The 14,250-nt window shown below is 42.4% G+C and overlaps 1 protein-coding gene across 1 annotated transcript; it reads right to left on the bottom strand.

The window, feature by feature from the left end:
• Positions 1-1,921: 1,921 nt before the first annotated feature.
• On the bottom strand, positions 1,922-7,222 carry LOC109182841 (sodium-dependent phosphate transport protein 1, chloroplastic). The gene is made up of 10 exons (XM_019333056.1): positions 6,679-7,222; positions 5,995-6,102; positions 5,610-5,765; positions 5,172-5,387; positions 4,798-5,007; positions 4,126-4,263; positions 3,787-3,888; positions 3,434-3,499; positions 3,098-3,182; positions 1,922-2,456 (listed from the first exon to the last, which is right to left on the bottom strand). Exons 1-10 carry the CDS (start codon positions 7,057-7,059, stop codon positions 2,359-2,361), a joined length of 1,560 nt encoding a protein of 519 aa, XP_019188601.1. The 5' UTR covers positions 7,060-7,222; the 3' UTR covers positions 1,922-2,358.
• Positions 7,223-14,250: the final 7,028 nt, after the last annotated feature.

Consider the following 14,250-nt stretch of genomic DNA (forward strand, 5'->3'; position numbering starts at 1 on the left):
CCTCAAGCATATGGTACGCATCCACGCACAAGAGTCCATACAAACTCCCCTTACAACAAGACATCAACACATGGAAATATGATCCAATTCACATAGAGATTTTAGCCAAGCATTGTCTAGATTGCAATATAAACACAATTAAGCAAAGTAATACAATTATAAGATGTAATGGAAGATGAAAAGTGCAGGAGATTACCAAGCTAAATTGCTACAATCCACTAGGTTACAAGAGAACAATCAATACATGGAGGTAGAGTTGTCAATTCTTCCTTCAATCCTTGAAGATCATCTTGCTTGGATGGAGAATTGAGAAAAGCTTGATCTAGAAGGTTACCTAATCTAGAGAGAGAATTTCCTAATCTAAAAAGCTCTAAAAATGCTGGAAAATACAAGATAGAATGAGAGATCCCCGCCACAAGCGTTATTTAAGAGGCTAAATTCTGTCGCGCGCATACGTGGCTGCGTACACAGCCCAGATTTCACTTATTCTTGGACACGAGCGTGGATATGCTTCATGGCATCTTCTATTTCCGATCCACGACGGTCCATGAACGTGGCCCACTCGTGGATGGGTCTTTGGCGCCTTTTTCCATTGCATTCTTCCTCGGTTTGCTCCGGTTAAAGCCATATGCCTTCCTTTAAGCTCAAAGTCATATGCCTTCCTTTAAGCTCAAAGCCCTTCAAAACACTAAAGTGTACATGTTTATGGGCATTTGCAACACATTAACACATTTCATAGCATTTACACCATAAATCATCCACAAAGGACTTCAACTAAGCATAACACAACCCCTTAATGACCCCTAAAAGGTAGTATCTTTGGCACTTAGCAGTTGTGAAGAAGGAGAGTATCGCCGGAAGGTTTGGGAAGTGAGAATAAAGAAATGCGGAAGGGGAGAAGGGAGAATGGCACGGCCCACGGGTATTTATAGGTATGGTTGGCTGGCCAGATCGCACCACGTGTACTCGATCAAACGGCTGGGAGGTGACGTAACGCTTGACAAGACGGTTATGAAAAGGCATGTCTTGATACTGTAACCGGTGGGAATTGAGGGGTTGGCATAATTACATGTTAGTGACCGTACCACTTCTCGGAACCAGCCAGGACAAAAGCGAAACCAGTCAGCAGAAGCGCATGCCCCCGACTGAGTGCTGGTTCGGCTGAAAACGAGACAGTAACAAGGCAACAGCGCCTCTCGAGTAGTCCGCAACAGCGCGAGCACCCAGGATACCAGGCCGCCCAGCAGGTATGCCCGATCATGGTTCCTGACTGGCTCAGGTGGGCGACCAGGCTTAGTAGTCGGCGTGTCCCTGACCGGGCCCCCGGAAGGGCTCGACCGGGCGACCAGGCTCGGTAGTCGGTGTGTCCCTATTTGGGTGTCTTAGCCTTCCTAACTGGGCTACCAAGTTAGGCAATCGGTGCATCCCCGACCGAGTGCGCGTTCCAGAGGCCGTTAATAGCAGATTCTGCAGAGATTCCTTTCCTTGTTCAACAAATAACTTCCCTTTTTTCAGTTTAAGCAGTTACCGCATTAATTATGGTAGATTCCTAAACTAATTTAGTTATTCTCTTGCCCTACTTACCTTATGAAAGATCTATTCTCTTGTATAAATACCCCATTGGGGTCACCTTGTAAAGGGCCCGAGATTCTTAAATAAAAACACTGTTACTCTACACATTTTTCGACATCAATCACTCTACTTTCATTGACCTAGTATTTTACAATAATGTTGACTCGCCGTACGGCTACCCTAAGCTTTGAAACCAACATTAGTAATGCATTGGCAAAATAAAATTAATACTCCCCCAAAGTTGAACTTGTAATCTTATGATTAAATCAACAATCCAACTAACTTGACTTGATATGAAGTGCATGTCATTCATGCCAAAATCAAACAAACATTTGATCGAACAGAATTGAATGAATGCCAAAGTATAGACTATAGACCATAAATAAACCATAATTCTATATACAATAGAGGTTCAAACATGACAGTTTTTAGCTGTATATGAGAAACACTAACCAAAATTTAGTTACTTCACAGAAATATACAACAATGCGATTCTGATGTTATGTTGCTCACTCTGACTCCCCTTCTTTCTTATATCCCATTGGTTAATCAATGGTGTTGGAATCCTCGTGGAAATCCTCACCTCTATTCATCCAATCTATACAATTCCAAAGAATTTGTTCACTTTTCTGCTGTGCAGGCCCAGAATTTCTACCTATTCCTAGTGAAATATAGTATGAACTTGATTCCACTCTTCCGGTTGCTCTTATATACATCTGGTTCTTAAGATCGGAGGGCAGGGCGGAGTTGTTACATCATATGGTCTTACACGGAAATGAGGCCCGCTCAGTCCAAGATCTTCTCTCCAGTTGAAAAGAGATTCCATACCACGGTTCCAACTAAGTATAGCCCCACTGAAACCTTAAAAACGTCATCCCAAGAACCTGTGCGGGCAAGCGCAAAATCAGTATATCAAGCAACTGATTGTATCAAACATCGCCTCTATAGCTTAATAAGAAACGAGGAAGAAGAAAACTCATTATAAGTATGCAAAAGAATGATATGAGGATGCAAGTGAGGAACACAAAAGTACAGTCTATATATCAATACTGCTTGATACCAGAAATATAAAACAAGGCAAAAACTTGCGTGAAACCGTCTCACATATCCTTGTCCGTGAGATCATGAGTCAATATGGTCAAGATGAAAATGTAATACTAAAATTCTAAAAATGTAATACTAATCAGGAATAAAATGTTTATTACTTATATGGGAAAATGTAATACTTTTGAAAAAAAAATATACTCCGTAATATACCCCCACCACCTACGTACCTACCTACCTGGCTACCTAGCCCACACGATCCCCAACTATCTATCTTTTAAAAACTTTTTATTTTATATATTGGAAATTAATTCAATTTGAACATGTTTTCTACTTTATGTTTATTAATGGAAAATGAAAACTTGGAATGTTTAAAAAAAAAAGACATGAAGATTGAGCATGGAAAACATTTTTCGTAACTAAAAAGCAACCAATCCAATAAAATTTGAGAGAAAAAAAAAAAAAAAATTAGGGGTGGAACCATGTTGCAGGATGTAACCAGTGGCTGCAGTTCCAAAAACACCAGCCAGCACTCCAGCAGTATTTGATAGACCCATTAGCACTCCCTGCAAGTCACACGAAACTTGAGCTCACCTGATTTAAGAGGTTGAAAATAACATAACTAAAAGCAGTGAATTATGGTATTTAATCAATAAAAGTAAAGGACCATTTCAAGTGAAATGTAGATCATAGCTAACCATGATTATAATCAGTGAAGCATATAGCTTAGGATATTCGCATTCTTAGAACTTCACGTCATATCCAACAAGGGAAATATGTGCGCGTGTATGCATGTAAAATGAAATATTATACTCACCGAGTATCGGGGAGCAATATCCTGATGGTTTGAATATAATCCAGACTGTGAAAAAGCATCACTTCCCTGTTTCAAAAATAAAATTAATCAGAAAAATAGCACTGCTATACAGTTAAGCCACAGATTTTATCAATATTGACTATAGTTCTTTGAATAGTTGATTGAAAGACGATTTAAGTTGCTCAAGTAAAATCAGAGAAGATAACATGCAGGCGAGATATCAGGATAATACTTTGAATAATTTTATTCACTGTGAAAACCCGACTTCAATAATGAAAATTCCAAAAACATAATCGCAAAAACAAAGACTGGAGTTGAGTAAATTCACATCTTAATATGAAATAAGCACAAACCTGACTGCATGTCATGCACAGGACTGCCATTGCAGGAGAATCAACATGGCTCAATTGAGTTAGAAAGAAAGCAGGGCCAAGAAACCCTATTGTCTGCATTATCTGCATCGAGATTATAGAATGAAATGTCAGATAAGATCAATTAATTCAAATATTTTTATAAATCAACAGAAACATTCAAGAACTAAGAAGTGAGAAAACTTGAATCCTCTAAGCAATCTGGTTCTCACTGAATAACTGGTGGTACATAGAAGCTACTTTTCTACCATTTGAAATACTGGGAAGGAATCGTTTCAAAATCCCAACCAACCTAAAGCCAACAAGAAAACTGAGTAATACCTTCCTGACTACCGTCACTGATACACCTTTCCTCACTAATGAATCTGCAATCCATCCTCCAGCATATGCAGAGAATGCCATTGTAAGCCATGGCAAAACGGCAAACATTCCTGATTCAGTAAGATTAAACTTCAATACCTGCAATCAAAATGAACAACCAAAAATATCTCAGTAACTGAAATGGTGACAAATAATTAGGCTCCTAGGCAATAACGTCAAAGAAATAGCTTTTGCAGCACTAGGAAACACCTAAATCATGATTGGACTGAGATTGAGCATCTAAGTTTTATGAAATGGCATAGGGCTATATGCAAAAGAGGCATGATACAATTACCATTGAAAAGAGGTCAAACTAAGGAAAATGGTAGTGGAAAGAGTACTCCAGGATTAAGCTAATCAAATTAAACATTTATCTCTAATTGCAATGTATGAAATCCAAGCACATACACCAAATTAAATATTTGGTCTTGTGCCAATCCCAGCAAAGTTCCCTATTAAGTATAGAGTTTGTTTTGAAAGTTTGTAACATCAATGAACTTCAGTTTATATGTCTTAAGACTTAATTGTGCAAAATAGCCTGCAAATATAAGGGGTCAAGATGCTAAGATGAGATATTTGTGTAAATCACATAAAGGTTATAGGAAAGGAAACAAAAGAATGTAAATATACTACCTGGTGATAATATGTAGGCATCCATGTAAGAAGAATAAAAGTTCCCCAATTGTGACAGAAGTGAGACACTATCAAGGCCCAAACAGGTGGTTTTGACAAAATTAGTTTCCAAGGGATAGATTTTACTGGTTCCTTGGAAACACTGTTTCTAAGAATGAGCTTCTTTTCTTCAGGCAACAATTCAGGATCATCAAGGGGTGAGCTGTGTGCCTGAACAAAAAAATAAAATAAAATAGAATAACAACATTTTCTTAAATTAACATAAAATGTGGACTGTTGACAAGGAAATCTGAGAAATGCCACTTTAGAAGGCAGAGTTTATAAAAAATTCCCTCAATCACCAAAATATTATAAGCATACAGTTCAATGTCTACCTTACTAAGCCACACTGTGAACCAAACAGTGCCTAAGGAACCAAAGGAATAGAAGACAGATGGCCAGCCAAACTTATGAATTAACATTGGTGAAAATGCCAGACCAGTGACAGATCCAAGATACATTCCACTGTACACCATGGCTAATGATCTGCTTCTTTCTGAGACAGGAACCCACTTTGAAAGAAGATTATTCATTGCTGGCATGGCAACACCCTGGAACAGAGAAAATGGAATTGGCTCAGCAGAAAGTAATGAATGTGGCTTTTGTTGACTTGGAGGCACTAATGGCAACTTGTAGTACAAGACAGGAGATTACAAGAAAGATACATCATCATTCAATTGTAAAAGTACCATGTGTAAGTATATTGGAACAAAATTTTCAATCTTTTCCAATGTATTGAACTGAAAATAACAGTAAAGAGTTAAAGAACCAACCTCACCAATCCCCATGAAAGCTCGGACAATAAATAAGAAAGGTAACCCAAGTTTTGCTGCAATTGGTGTGAGGATTGTAGCTATAGACCACCAAACTACACCAAATCCTAAGACAAGCTTCCCTCCAACCGTGTCAGCCCATATTCCCCCTGCAATCTGGGTATAACCCAAAAAAAAAAATAGAGAGGGAATACTTGTAAGGAAAAGAAATGCACAATAGCAATTCAACAAGAATAAATAATACAAGTGATTCAGTGAACTAGTAAAAAAGAATCAAAATAGAAGATCTCAAAATTCAGAAACTGAGCACCATGAATGAAAGTATATAGCCCCAATTATGGCCTTAAAATGCCATAATCATATAAAGAAATGATAATTTTATTACCTGAGTTAAAAGATAGCCCCAGAAAAAGGAAGATTGTATCAAACCAACAGTCGTAGGACTCCAATGATATTCTGATGCCATTGGAAGTATGGCTATGCTCATGTTTACCTGCAGAACATAATCTGCTTAAAGTTCCCAACTGAAAATTCCTAATTCATTTTATCATCAAAACCAAAAACAAGAACAGCATCTACTTCTTTTCTACTCGTGGCTCTATTTTTGATTTTTTTCACGCAATGCCATAAGCGATGAAGCTAAGACATCCACTCAGGGTAGTTCACTATCTAGTATCTAGTACCAAAGTAGGCTGCATTAAAAGCATCATTTTTTTGGTTGCATTTTCTTGCATAGCATCTGAAGCAATCCATTATGGAAAATGTATCAGAGGAAAGCTTAGTATTATTTATAGTAAGTGTTGCTTCTCTATCCAATTTGAGTACATGATTTGTTGTCTCCCATAACAGCCACCTAAAATAACAGCATTGTTAACTTTTTATCACATAGTGCACTAGAATGTAATCAAGAAAAGCAGCTTCCTTTTTATAATTTTCCATAAAACTATTAAGCAAGTGAAGTAGCTGCTAAGTTCTTCGGCTCACATTCGTGATTTCTAGCAGCCTTCAGATCTTATATATGGAGATAACATAAAGTCATAAACTAAATGAAAAAGAAATGGTGGCTTACTCTATCCATATTGCAAAGTAGAAAAGCGGAGAAACAGAGAAGCACGATAACCCAACGCTTGGGGAATCCCCCCGATATGGTCTCACCATCATCCTCCGTCAATACGTCGTCGTTGAGAGCATCTTCAAACTTGAGAGATTCCGGCACCGAGTCCGAAATGCCATACGTTTTGGACTTGACATCCGCCCATGCCCTCCAACTCGTCCTCCTAATCAATCCACGTCTAAAACCCCGCCCCGGTAGAAACGGAGACCCGAATTCGAACAGAGTATGAGTGTGAGAGCGAGAGCTAAAACTTCTCTTGGGAAAGGTCGCCTCGGGTGAGCAGTGGAGCTTCGGAGGAAGGTTGTAGTAGGAGAGAAGAAGAGCTCTCGCTGTCATAGCTTTGAGTGGCAGCGAGATTTCGCTGCTACTTTCAATTCTGATTCTTTCTCTTCCTCTTCTCTTCGCCCAGTCTGTGTGTTCTGGTTGAGTGAGAAAGGAGGAGGAGGAGAGGCCTGGCTGGGTTGAGATAGATTCTTTTGAATGGTTTTGTGGGTTGAAAATGTTGTGCAATGATTTTTTATGCTCCGCTCCAACTACAGTCTACAATACAGACAAAGGACTTGAAGGAGTAACAAACTACTTCGTAGTCCGTATCTTTTATTTAATTTTACAAAAACAATTATTTCCCCAATTATTACAACTTATCGTTTTCATCATGCTTAGTCTTTTTAACCAATTTTCACTTGACTTGCGTTCTGGGTACTCAGGGTGGTCGGGTGCTTGGCTCATTACGCCCCCTCGAGGTGTCCTCTAGGTGATCTCAGGGCAGAGCGAGGGGCCTTGCATATCTCTTTGGAGTCTATCTGCGAGTCGGGTCAATGCGCTAGTGGCCAACTCCTCCTGGAGGGTAGGGTTCGGAGGAGGGCGATGGGAGCCGGTGCACTATTGCGATGGTTTGTGAGGCGATCTCTTAGGTCCCCTACCGACCTCACGGAGACGGTTTGCTGGTGGCTAGCGGTCCCGTTGAGGTCGTTCCCGGTTGGGGCGACTTGAGTGTCACGAGAATCGTTTGTGTTACGAGAGTTGGATCTCGACCTTATCATAGCTAGTGAAAAAATAGCACGCTCGAGCCTGATGTCGAGCTCTCCATGAAAGCACCAATAATGGATTTTAATTAACTTGGGGTGGCCCGAATCTACAAACTCGATAAATAAGGAATAATTAATGTGTATGCAAAATAGACAAAATGTGTGTTGTAAGGTCGCGGGGACCAAATATTGTATTAATAATAGAGTTGTCAAGCTATTACAATGGCTATGTAATGTTATTACAATAGTAGTTTAGGACAAAGATATTGAATATGATAAGAGAGAAATCCTAAAGAGATAAAACGAGCACCCTTTATACCTAGGACACCCGTAACCGCGTCCCTTAAAGAGGAGGGGACGGTTACAACCGTTTTTGACCGCACCCGGAGTCCGGGTGGGTCGGTTGGTACCTCGACCGAGAAGTTGGCCGAAGGGGTCAACTCATGGGCACGGCTCGACCAGGGGGTCGGCCAAGGAGGTCAGCCGCGGAGTCGACCTGGGAGGTCACCCGTGGAGCTGACCTGGGAGGTCACCTGTGCAGCTGTCTTGCGAGGTCACCCGCCAAGACGACCCGGGTCATGCGCGGAGCTTGACCTCGGGCCCCCAGGTCTTCAATGCGGGCCCCCAAGTCTTCGATGCTCCATTTTTTTGGATCGGGTCGCACCATTTCTAATATGTCCATCAAATACATTCAATTATGATATATAAAGTTTCTGTATAACTATTGAGTCTATAAAAGATGAAGAGATATTATCATAATATAATATTTCTAATAATGTATATATATATATATATATATATATATATATATATATATATATATATTCACAACAAGACTCTAAATTTTATAACAAAATCTTAATAATCCATGTGCAATAGAATTTCTCAGGAAATCAATCTATTAGGGAGGAAAGGGTCCCTCTGTAAGAGGAAACATAAAAATTTAAGTAATCTTTTGCATGCTGTATATAATAATAATAATAATAATAATAATAATAATAATAATAATAATAATAATAATAATAATAATAATAATAATAATAATAATAATAATAATATAGTACACAAAATATAAAATGATGGAAATTCTATACCAATAAATAAATAATGGACATCTGAAAATTTCCTTGAATACTGCAAAAAGAAAAATTAAAATAGTGGGGGATATTTATGGGTACTGGTTTTGGTGTTGACAGGTGGACAAGGTAATGTTCATTCAGATAACGGAACTGTGGACCTTATTTGTCCTTTTATGGGATTATTCGTGTCCCACACTCCACTTCCTTGGGCTTGGCCTTTTAGCTTTTCTTAAAAGGTCATATCATTAGAGCCCATCAATGAAGAGATAAGCCCAACTTTGAGCAAAGCTTTTTATAAAATATATATATATATATTGTATATATAATATTAATATATGACGATTAATCAAATATTGAAAGGATCGGATCATATGCCAAAATGCGTGTATATCCTGGAGAGAGATGTTGGTAAAGACAACGGCCTTGTTTGGTAAATCACTGTTAGTCAATCGTTATACCTTGCACTATGGTGCACAGTGCACTGTGCGTCCTGCGTGTTCCAAAACGACGTTGTTTTAGGAGGTGCGGTAGGAAGTTGACATGATTATGTATATTTGTTTATACAATTATGTATATTTTTTATTATGTACATTTTTATAAAATTATGTACATTTTTTATACAATTATGTACATCCGAATCAGGAAATTTTTGTGTATTATGTTAAGAGTTGATGTTAAAAGTTTATGTTTATTATGTATATGTTAGATTATGTGTATTATCTTTAAAAAAAAGAGTATGTGTATTTTGTTATATAATTATGTACATTCATGTATACAATTATGTGTATTCTAGTATAACATTATGTACATTTTTGAATATGATTTTTTTTTTTAAGGAAAATTAATTGCCAAACACTGGGTAGCGATATTTCAAAAAAATAAAAATAAAATTGAAACGACGTCGTTTTGCATCTGGGCGCACAATGCAACGCGCGCCGTGGTGCAGGATATAAATTGCCACTATTAGCTGATTGAGTTAATTGTATGGTATAATTAGTTGATAACATTAGCTGATTGTAGAAAGATGTTTGGTAAATTAGTTGGGCGAGCTCATGAGGTGGCCTCATTGATGCGTCCTCCTCTTGGGCGAGCTCATGAGTTAGCCGTCCTCCTCTTGGGCGAGCTCATGACGTAGCTTCCTTGTTAGAGAGAGTCAGGCTCTCGGCCACCCTTAACCGAGGCTTCCCCGGCCGAGGTTACCTCTAGCCGGGAATACCCCAACTAAGGTCGCCTTGGGAGGGCTAAGCTTGAGTCCCCGTGCGCCCTCTTTGGTCGTGTTTGACTTCGGTTGATGAATATCCTCATTGCCTCGGCCCAGACCCGGAGTTTGGGCTCTACTTAGTGGTTCCGTCGGGGTTGATAAGCGAGGTCGTGCCTCGTGCCCCCTTAGGGTAAGCCCGTCGGTCCCAAGTCACCGGACTTGGGCCGTTAAGCTCTTCTGTCGGGGTTGGTACGCGAGGTCGAGCCTCGTGCCCCCTTAGGGTAAGCCCGTCGGCCCCAAATCACCGGACTTGGGCCGTTAAGCTCTTCCGTCGGGGTTGGTACGCGAGGTCGGGCCTCGTGCCCCCTTAGGGTAAGCCCGTCGGCCCCAAGTCACCGGACTTGGGCCGTTAAGCTCTTCCGTCGGTGTTGGTACGCGAGGTCGGGCCTCGTGCCCCCTTAGGGTAAGCCCGTCGGCCCCAAGTCACCAGACTTGGGTCGTTAAGCTCTTCCGTCTGGGTTGGTACGCGAGGTCGGGCCTCGTGCCACCTTAGGGTAAGCCCGTCGGCCCCAAGTCATCGGACTTGGGCCGTTAAGCTCTTCCGTCGGGGTTTGTACACGAGGTCGGGCCTCGTGCCCCCTTAGGGTAACCGAAGAGGCTGGATGGGTACCTCCACCCCTCCCGGAATAGTGAAAATGAGTCCATGACGAAGTTTTACTGCGTTTATTGAAGCTGAAGGGCGGCGGACCGCCTTACAAGATATAAATATTGGAAGTACCACGCTTGTCGTGGTAGGCCTTAGCTTGGCGTTGGTGATTCTTGGCGCGGAGGTTCGGTGGTTTCCCTCGTTGAGGCAGGGGTCGTATTCTTCTGCCTGATGGGAAGGTATTGCTACCTCGGAGGAGATCCGGGCTTCAAAGTCGTAGAGCGAGGAGAATGGGGTCTCCCCGGTGGCCCTCCTCGGGGTATAGGTCGCGTAGCAGGGTGCCGTTGTAGACCCTTCCGCAGAGTGTGTCCTCGAGGAGTAGGCAGGTTGGGGCCCTCCTTTTCACGAGTTTGGCCTCCCCCTCTCCTGCGGGGAGGACGTCTGTCTTCTTGTACTCCTTAAGGTGGTCGAGCCAGTAGGGAGCTTGAGCTTGCAAGGGGAGGATCGGGTAGGCCTCCGAACTGGATTTCTTGGGATTCTTCACCCAAGCTATCTTGGAGGCGTGCTTGGGGCTGAGGTCTAGGGGTTGGACTGAGTAGGTATCCTTGCGTCGACCTCCTCAATGTTTGATATTGCCTCGTCGTGGTATAAGTAAAGTAGCATGGTGTCGCTGTAGGACTTCTTATAACGTGCATCACCTGGGAGCGGGTAGGTTCTCATTGCCTGTTTGGCCTCGGCCTGTCAAGGGGCAAGCAGCCCATACTAGGCTCTTTCGCTAGGTAGTAGTGAGCGGGGGCGTCCTCCCTATACTACCGTTAGGGAAAACCAAGGTCGGGGCTGGCGCGCACGACCACGACCATGGGTTAATAACTCCTCTTCCTGCTAGGCGAGGTTGGATTCCGCCGATTCTACTAGGGAGAACATATGTCGCTGTTCGGGGTCAAGCCCCCCACCTCCTTTACCTTTGGAAAAAATAAAATAGTTTTGGGGTTCAGGGGTGGGGTCACAATGTGCCCCCTTTTCTGGAACAATGGTATTGGGGTCGAAGACCACGTTGGCGGGCCACTCAAGGTATAGGACCTCCTCAATGTGCCCTATTTCGAGGATGGTGTTGACCTGTGCGTGGTGGTTGGGTGCTTGGGTCGCTGCGGCCTCTCGGGGAAGGCGAAGGTGGGGTCGGCACACTTCGGGTGGGCTCTGGACCGACCCACGTACCTCCTTGGAGCCCCTCCGCGAGGCGGGCCAGCATCACGGAAGCTTGTTCAAGGGCCACCGCCTCCCCTAGAAGAGAGCGGGATTTGGAGGAGGGGCGGCGGGGGTCCCCGACGTGCCATTGCGGTGGTTGGGTGCTTGGGCCGCTGCGCCCTCCCGGGGAAGGCGGAGGTGGGGTCGGCACCCTTCGGGTGGCCTCCGGGCCGACCCACGTACCTCTTTGGAGCCCCTTAGCGAGGCGGGCCAGCGTCACGGAAGCTTGTTCGAGGACCACCGCCTCCTCCTAGAAGAGAGTGAGATTCGGAGGAGGGGCGACGGGGGTCCCCGACGTGCCATTGCGGTGGTTGGGTGCTTGGGCCACTGTGCCCTCTCGGGGAAGGCGGAGGTGGGGTCGGCACCCTTCGGGTGGCCTTCGAACCGACCCACGTACCTCCTTGGAGCCCCTCCGCGAGGCGGGCCAGCGTCACGGAAGCTTGTTCAAGGGTCACCGCCTCTTCCTAGAAAATAGCTTAGATTTGGAGGAGGACGGGGGTGCCAGCGCACCATTGCGGTGGTTGGTGGGGTGATCTCTGAGGTCACCCGCCGACCTCAAAAAAAGCATTCGTTGCTGACTAGTGGTCCCGTTGAGGCCACCCCCGGTAGGGGAGGCACGGGTGTTACGGGAGCCGCGAGAGTTGGACCTCGATCTTGTCATAACTAGTGGAATATGGAGCACGCTCGAGCTTGTACGTCAACTCTCAACAAGAGCACCAATGATGGATTTAATTAACCCGAGGTAGACCCGAATCACTAAACCCGACAATAATCACTCTTTTTATACTAGTATTGATAGTAATTGTAGCCGGGTTACAAGGTAAATGTTGTAATAATAAAATAGTAGATGTCCTAACCCAGACAATAATCACTCTTTTTATACTAGCTAACATCCCAACCAACCCCCCTATTCTCGCAAGGCGGTTGGATCGCGCCTTGACCGGGTCCACGCGGGCACCCGGGGCCGTCTCATGCTCCTGGGCTGACGTAGGCCCCGACGTAGGCCGAGGCCTTGGTCGGCCCCAGTCGGGGCCGCCCTAGGCCCTTCGTGTCGGCCGTCTCATGCTTCTGGGCCGACGTAGGCCGAGGCCTTGGTCGGCCCCAGCTGGGGCCGCCCTAGGCCTTTCGTGCCGGCCCTCCCGGGTCGGTTTGCCCTGATCCCGTTCCTAATATATCCATCATCAGTCCCCCACTCTCCGAGTTGCGAGTCGTCGTCAATGAAGGAGAGTAGTCCGAGTCGAAGGTCGGCCCCAACCGAGGTCGACCCCAACTGGGGTCGCCAAAGTCCCCTCATATCGCGCCGCGACCACCTCGGGGCCCTTGGCCCCTTGCACCACGCCTTCCTGGGTCGGTTTGCCCCGAGCCGTCCTAATATATCCATCAGATATAATTTATTTTATAAAAAATTAATTGTTTTGAGTAGCTTTTTGAATTTTAACATTTTAACGACCAAATCAAATAGCTAATAGTATTCAAATAAGTCAAAATTGATCTATAAATTAATTATTTTACCAAACAGTACCAACAAGTGTACATATCATTTGACTAATGTCTAATATATAACAATTGGCTGATTGAATGAAATAAGTATTCTTATGTCATATACTTTCGGTGTTGTGACCGAAGGAAATTACGACGTTTTTCTTTTCTCATATTTTATTTTATTATTTTTTTTAGCTGCACTAAAAAACAAAAAGAAATTCATTAAAGTGATGTATGCGGTATGCCTCCCAAAAATTTACATTCTAAGTGAGTGATTTTTTTTATTATTATTGTTTTACCAACTTGTGATATAGTTGGCTAATTCATTAACAACTAATAAATATTTTTAAAAAATGTTAATGTTACATCAAAATGTAAATATTAGAAGGTAAATTCAAGGAGAAAAATAGTATTTTTCTTTTAAAATTATTAAAAATAATCTTGTTGTTAGTTCATAACGTAACATCACATCAGATAGTAAATATTAGAAAACAATTTTAATAAAAGAATATAGCATTATTTAATTTCAGGATAATTACAGGTGTTTTGCCCATGATGATCAGAATAAAATTAAAACATTAAATATATTTTTTAAAAGTTCTATTTATGAGCTTGTGCATTTACCTAATAAATCCATCTATTCATACATCCATTCATATAGTACAGCACATCAATCAAGAGAATAAATAATACATTTTTAATTGAAGTTATGAACTTATGATATGGTAAAACAATTCCGAAAATCTTTATAGTAACATTAAATAAAATATTTTAGTAAAACAAAGTAGAGCCGTAGTAGAGGAAAGTTGTTGAGAGTTTAATTTTTTATATTAAAATGTTATATAG

Source organism: Ipomoea nil, unplaced genomic scaffold, assembly GCF_001879475.1.
Source record: "Ipomoea nil cultivar Tokyo-kokei standard unplaced genomic scaffold, Asagao_1.1 scaffold1074, whole genome shotgun sequence".
In the NCBI taxonomy this organism is placed as follows: domain Eukaryota; kingdom Viridiplantae; phylum Streptophyta; class Magnoliopsida; order Solanales; family Convolvulaceae; genus Ipomoea; species Ipomoea nil.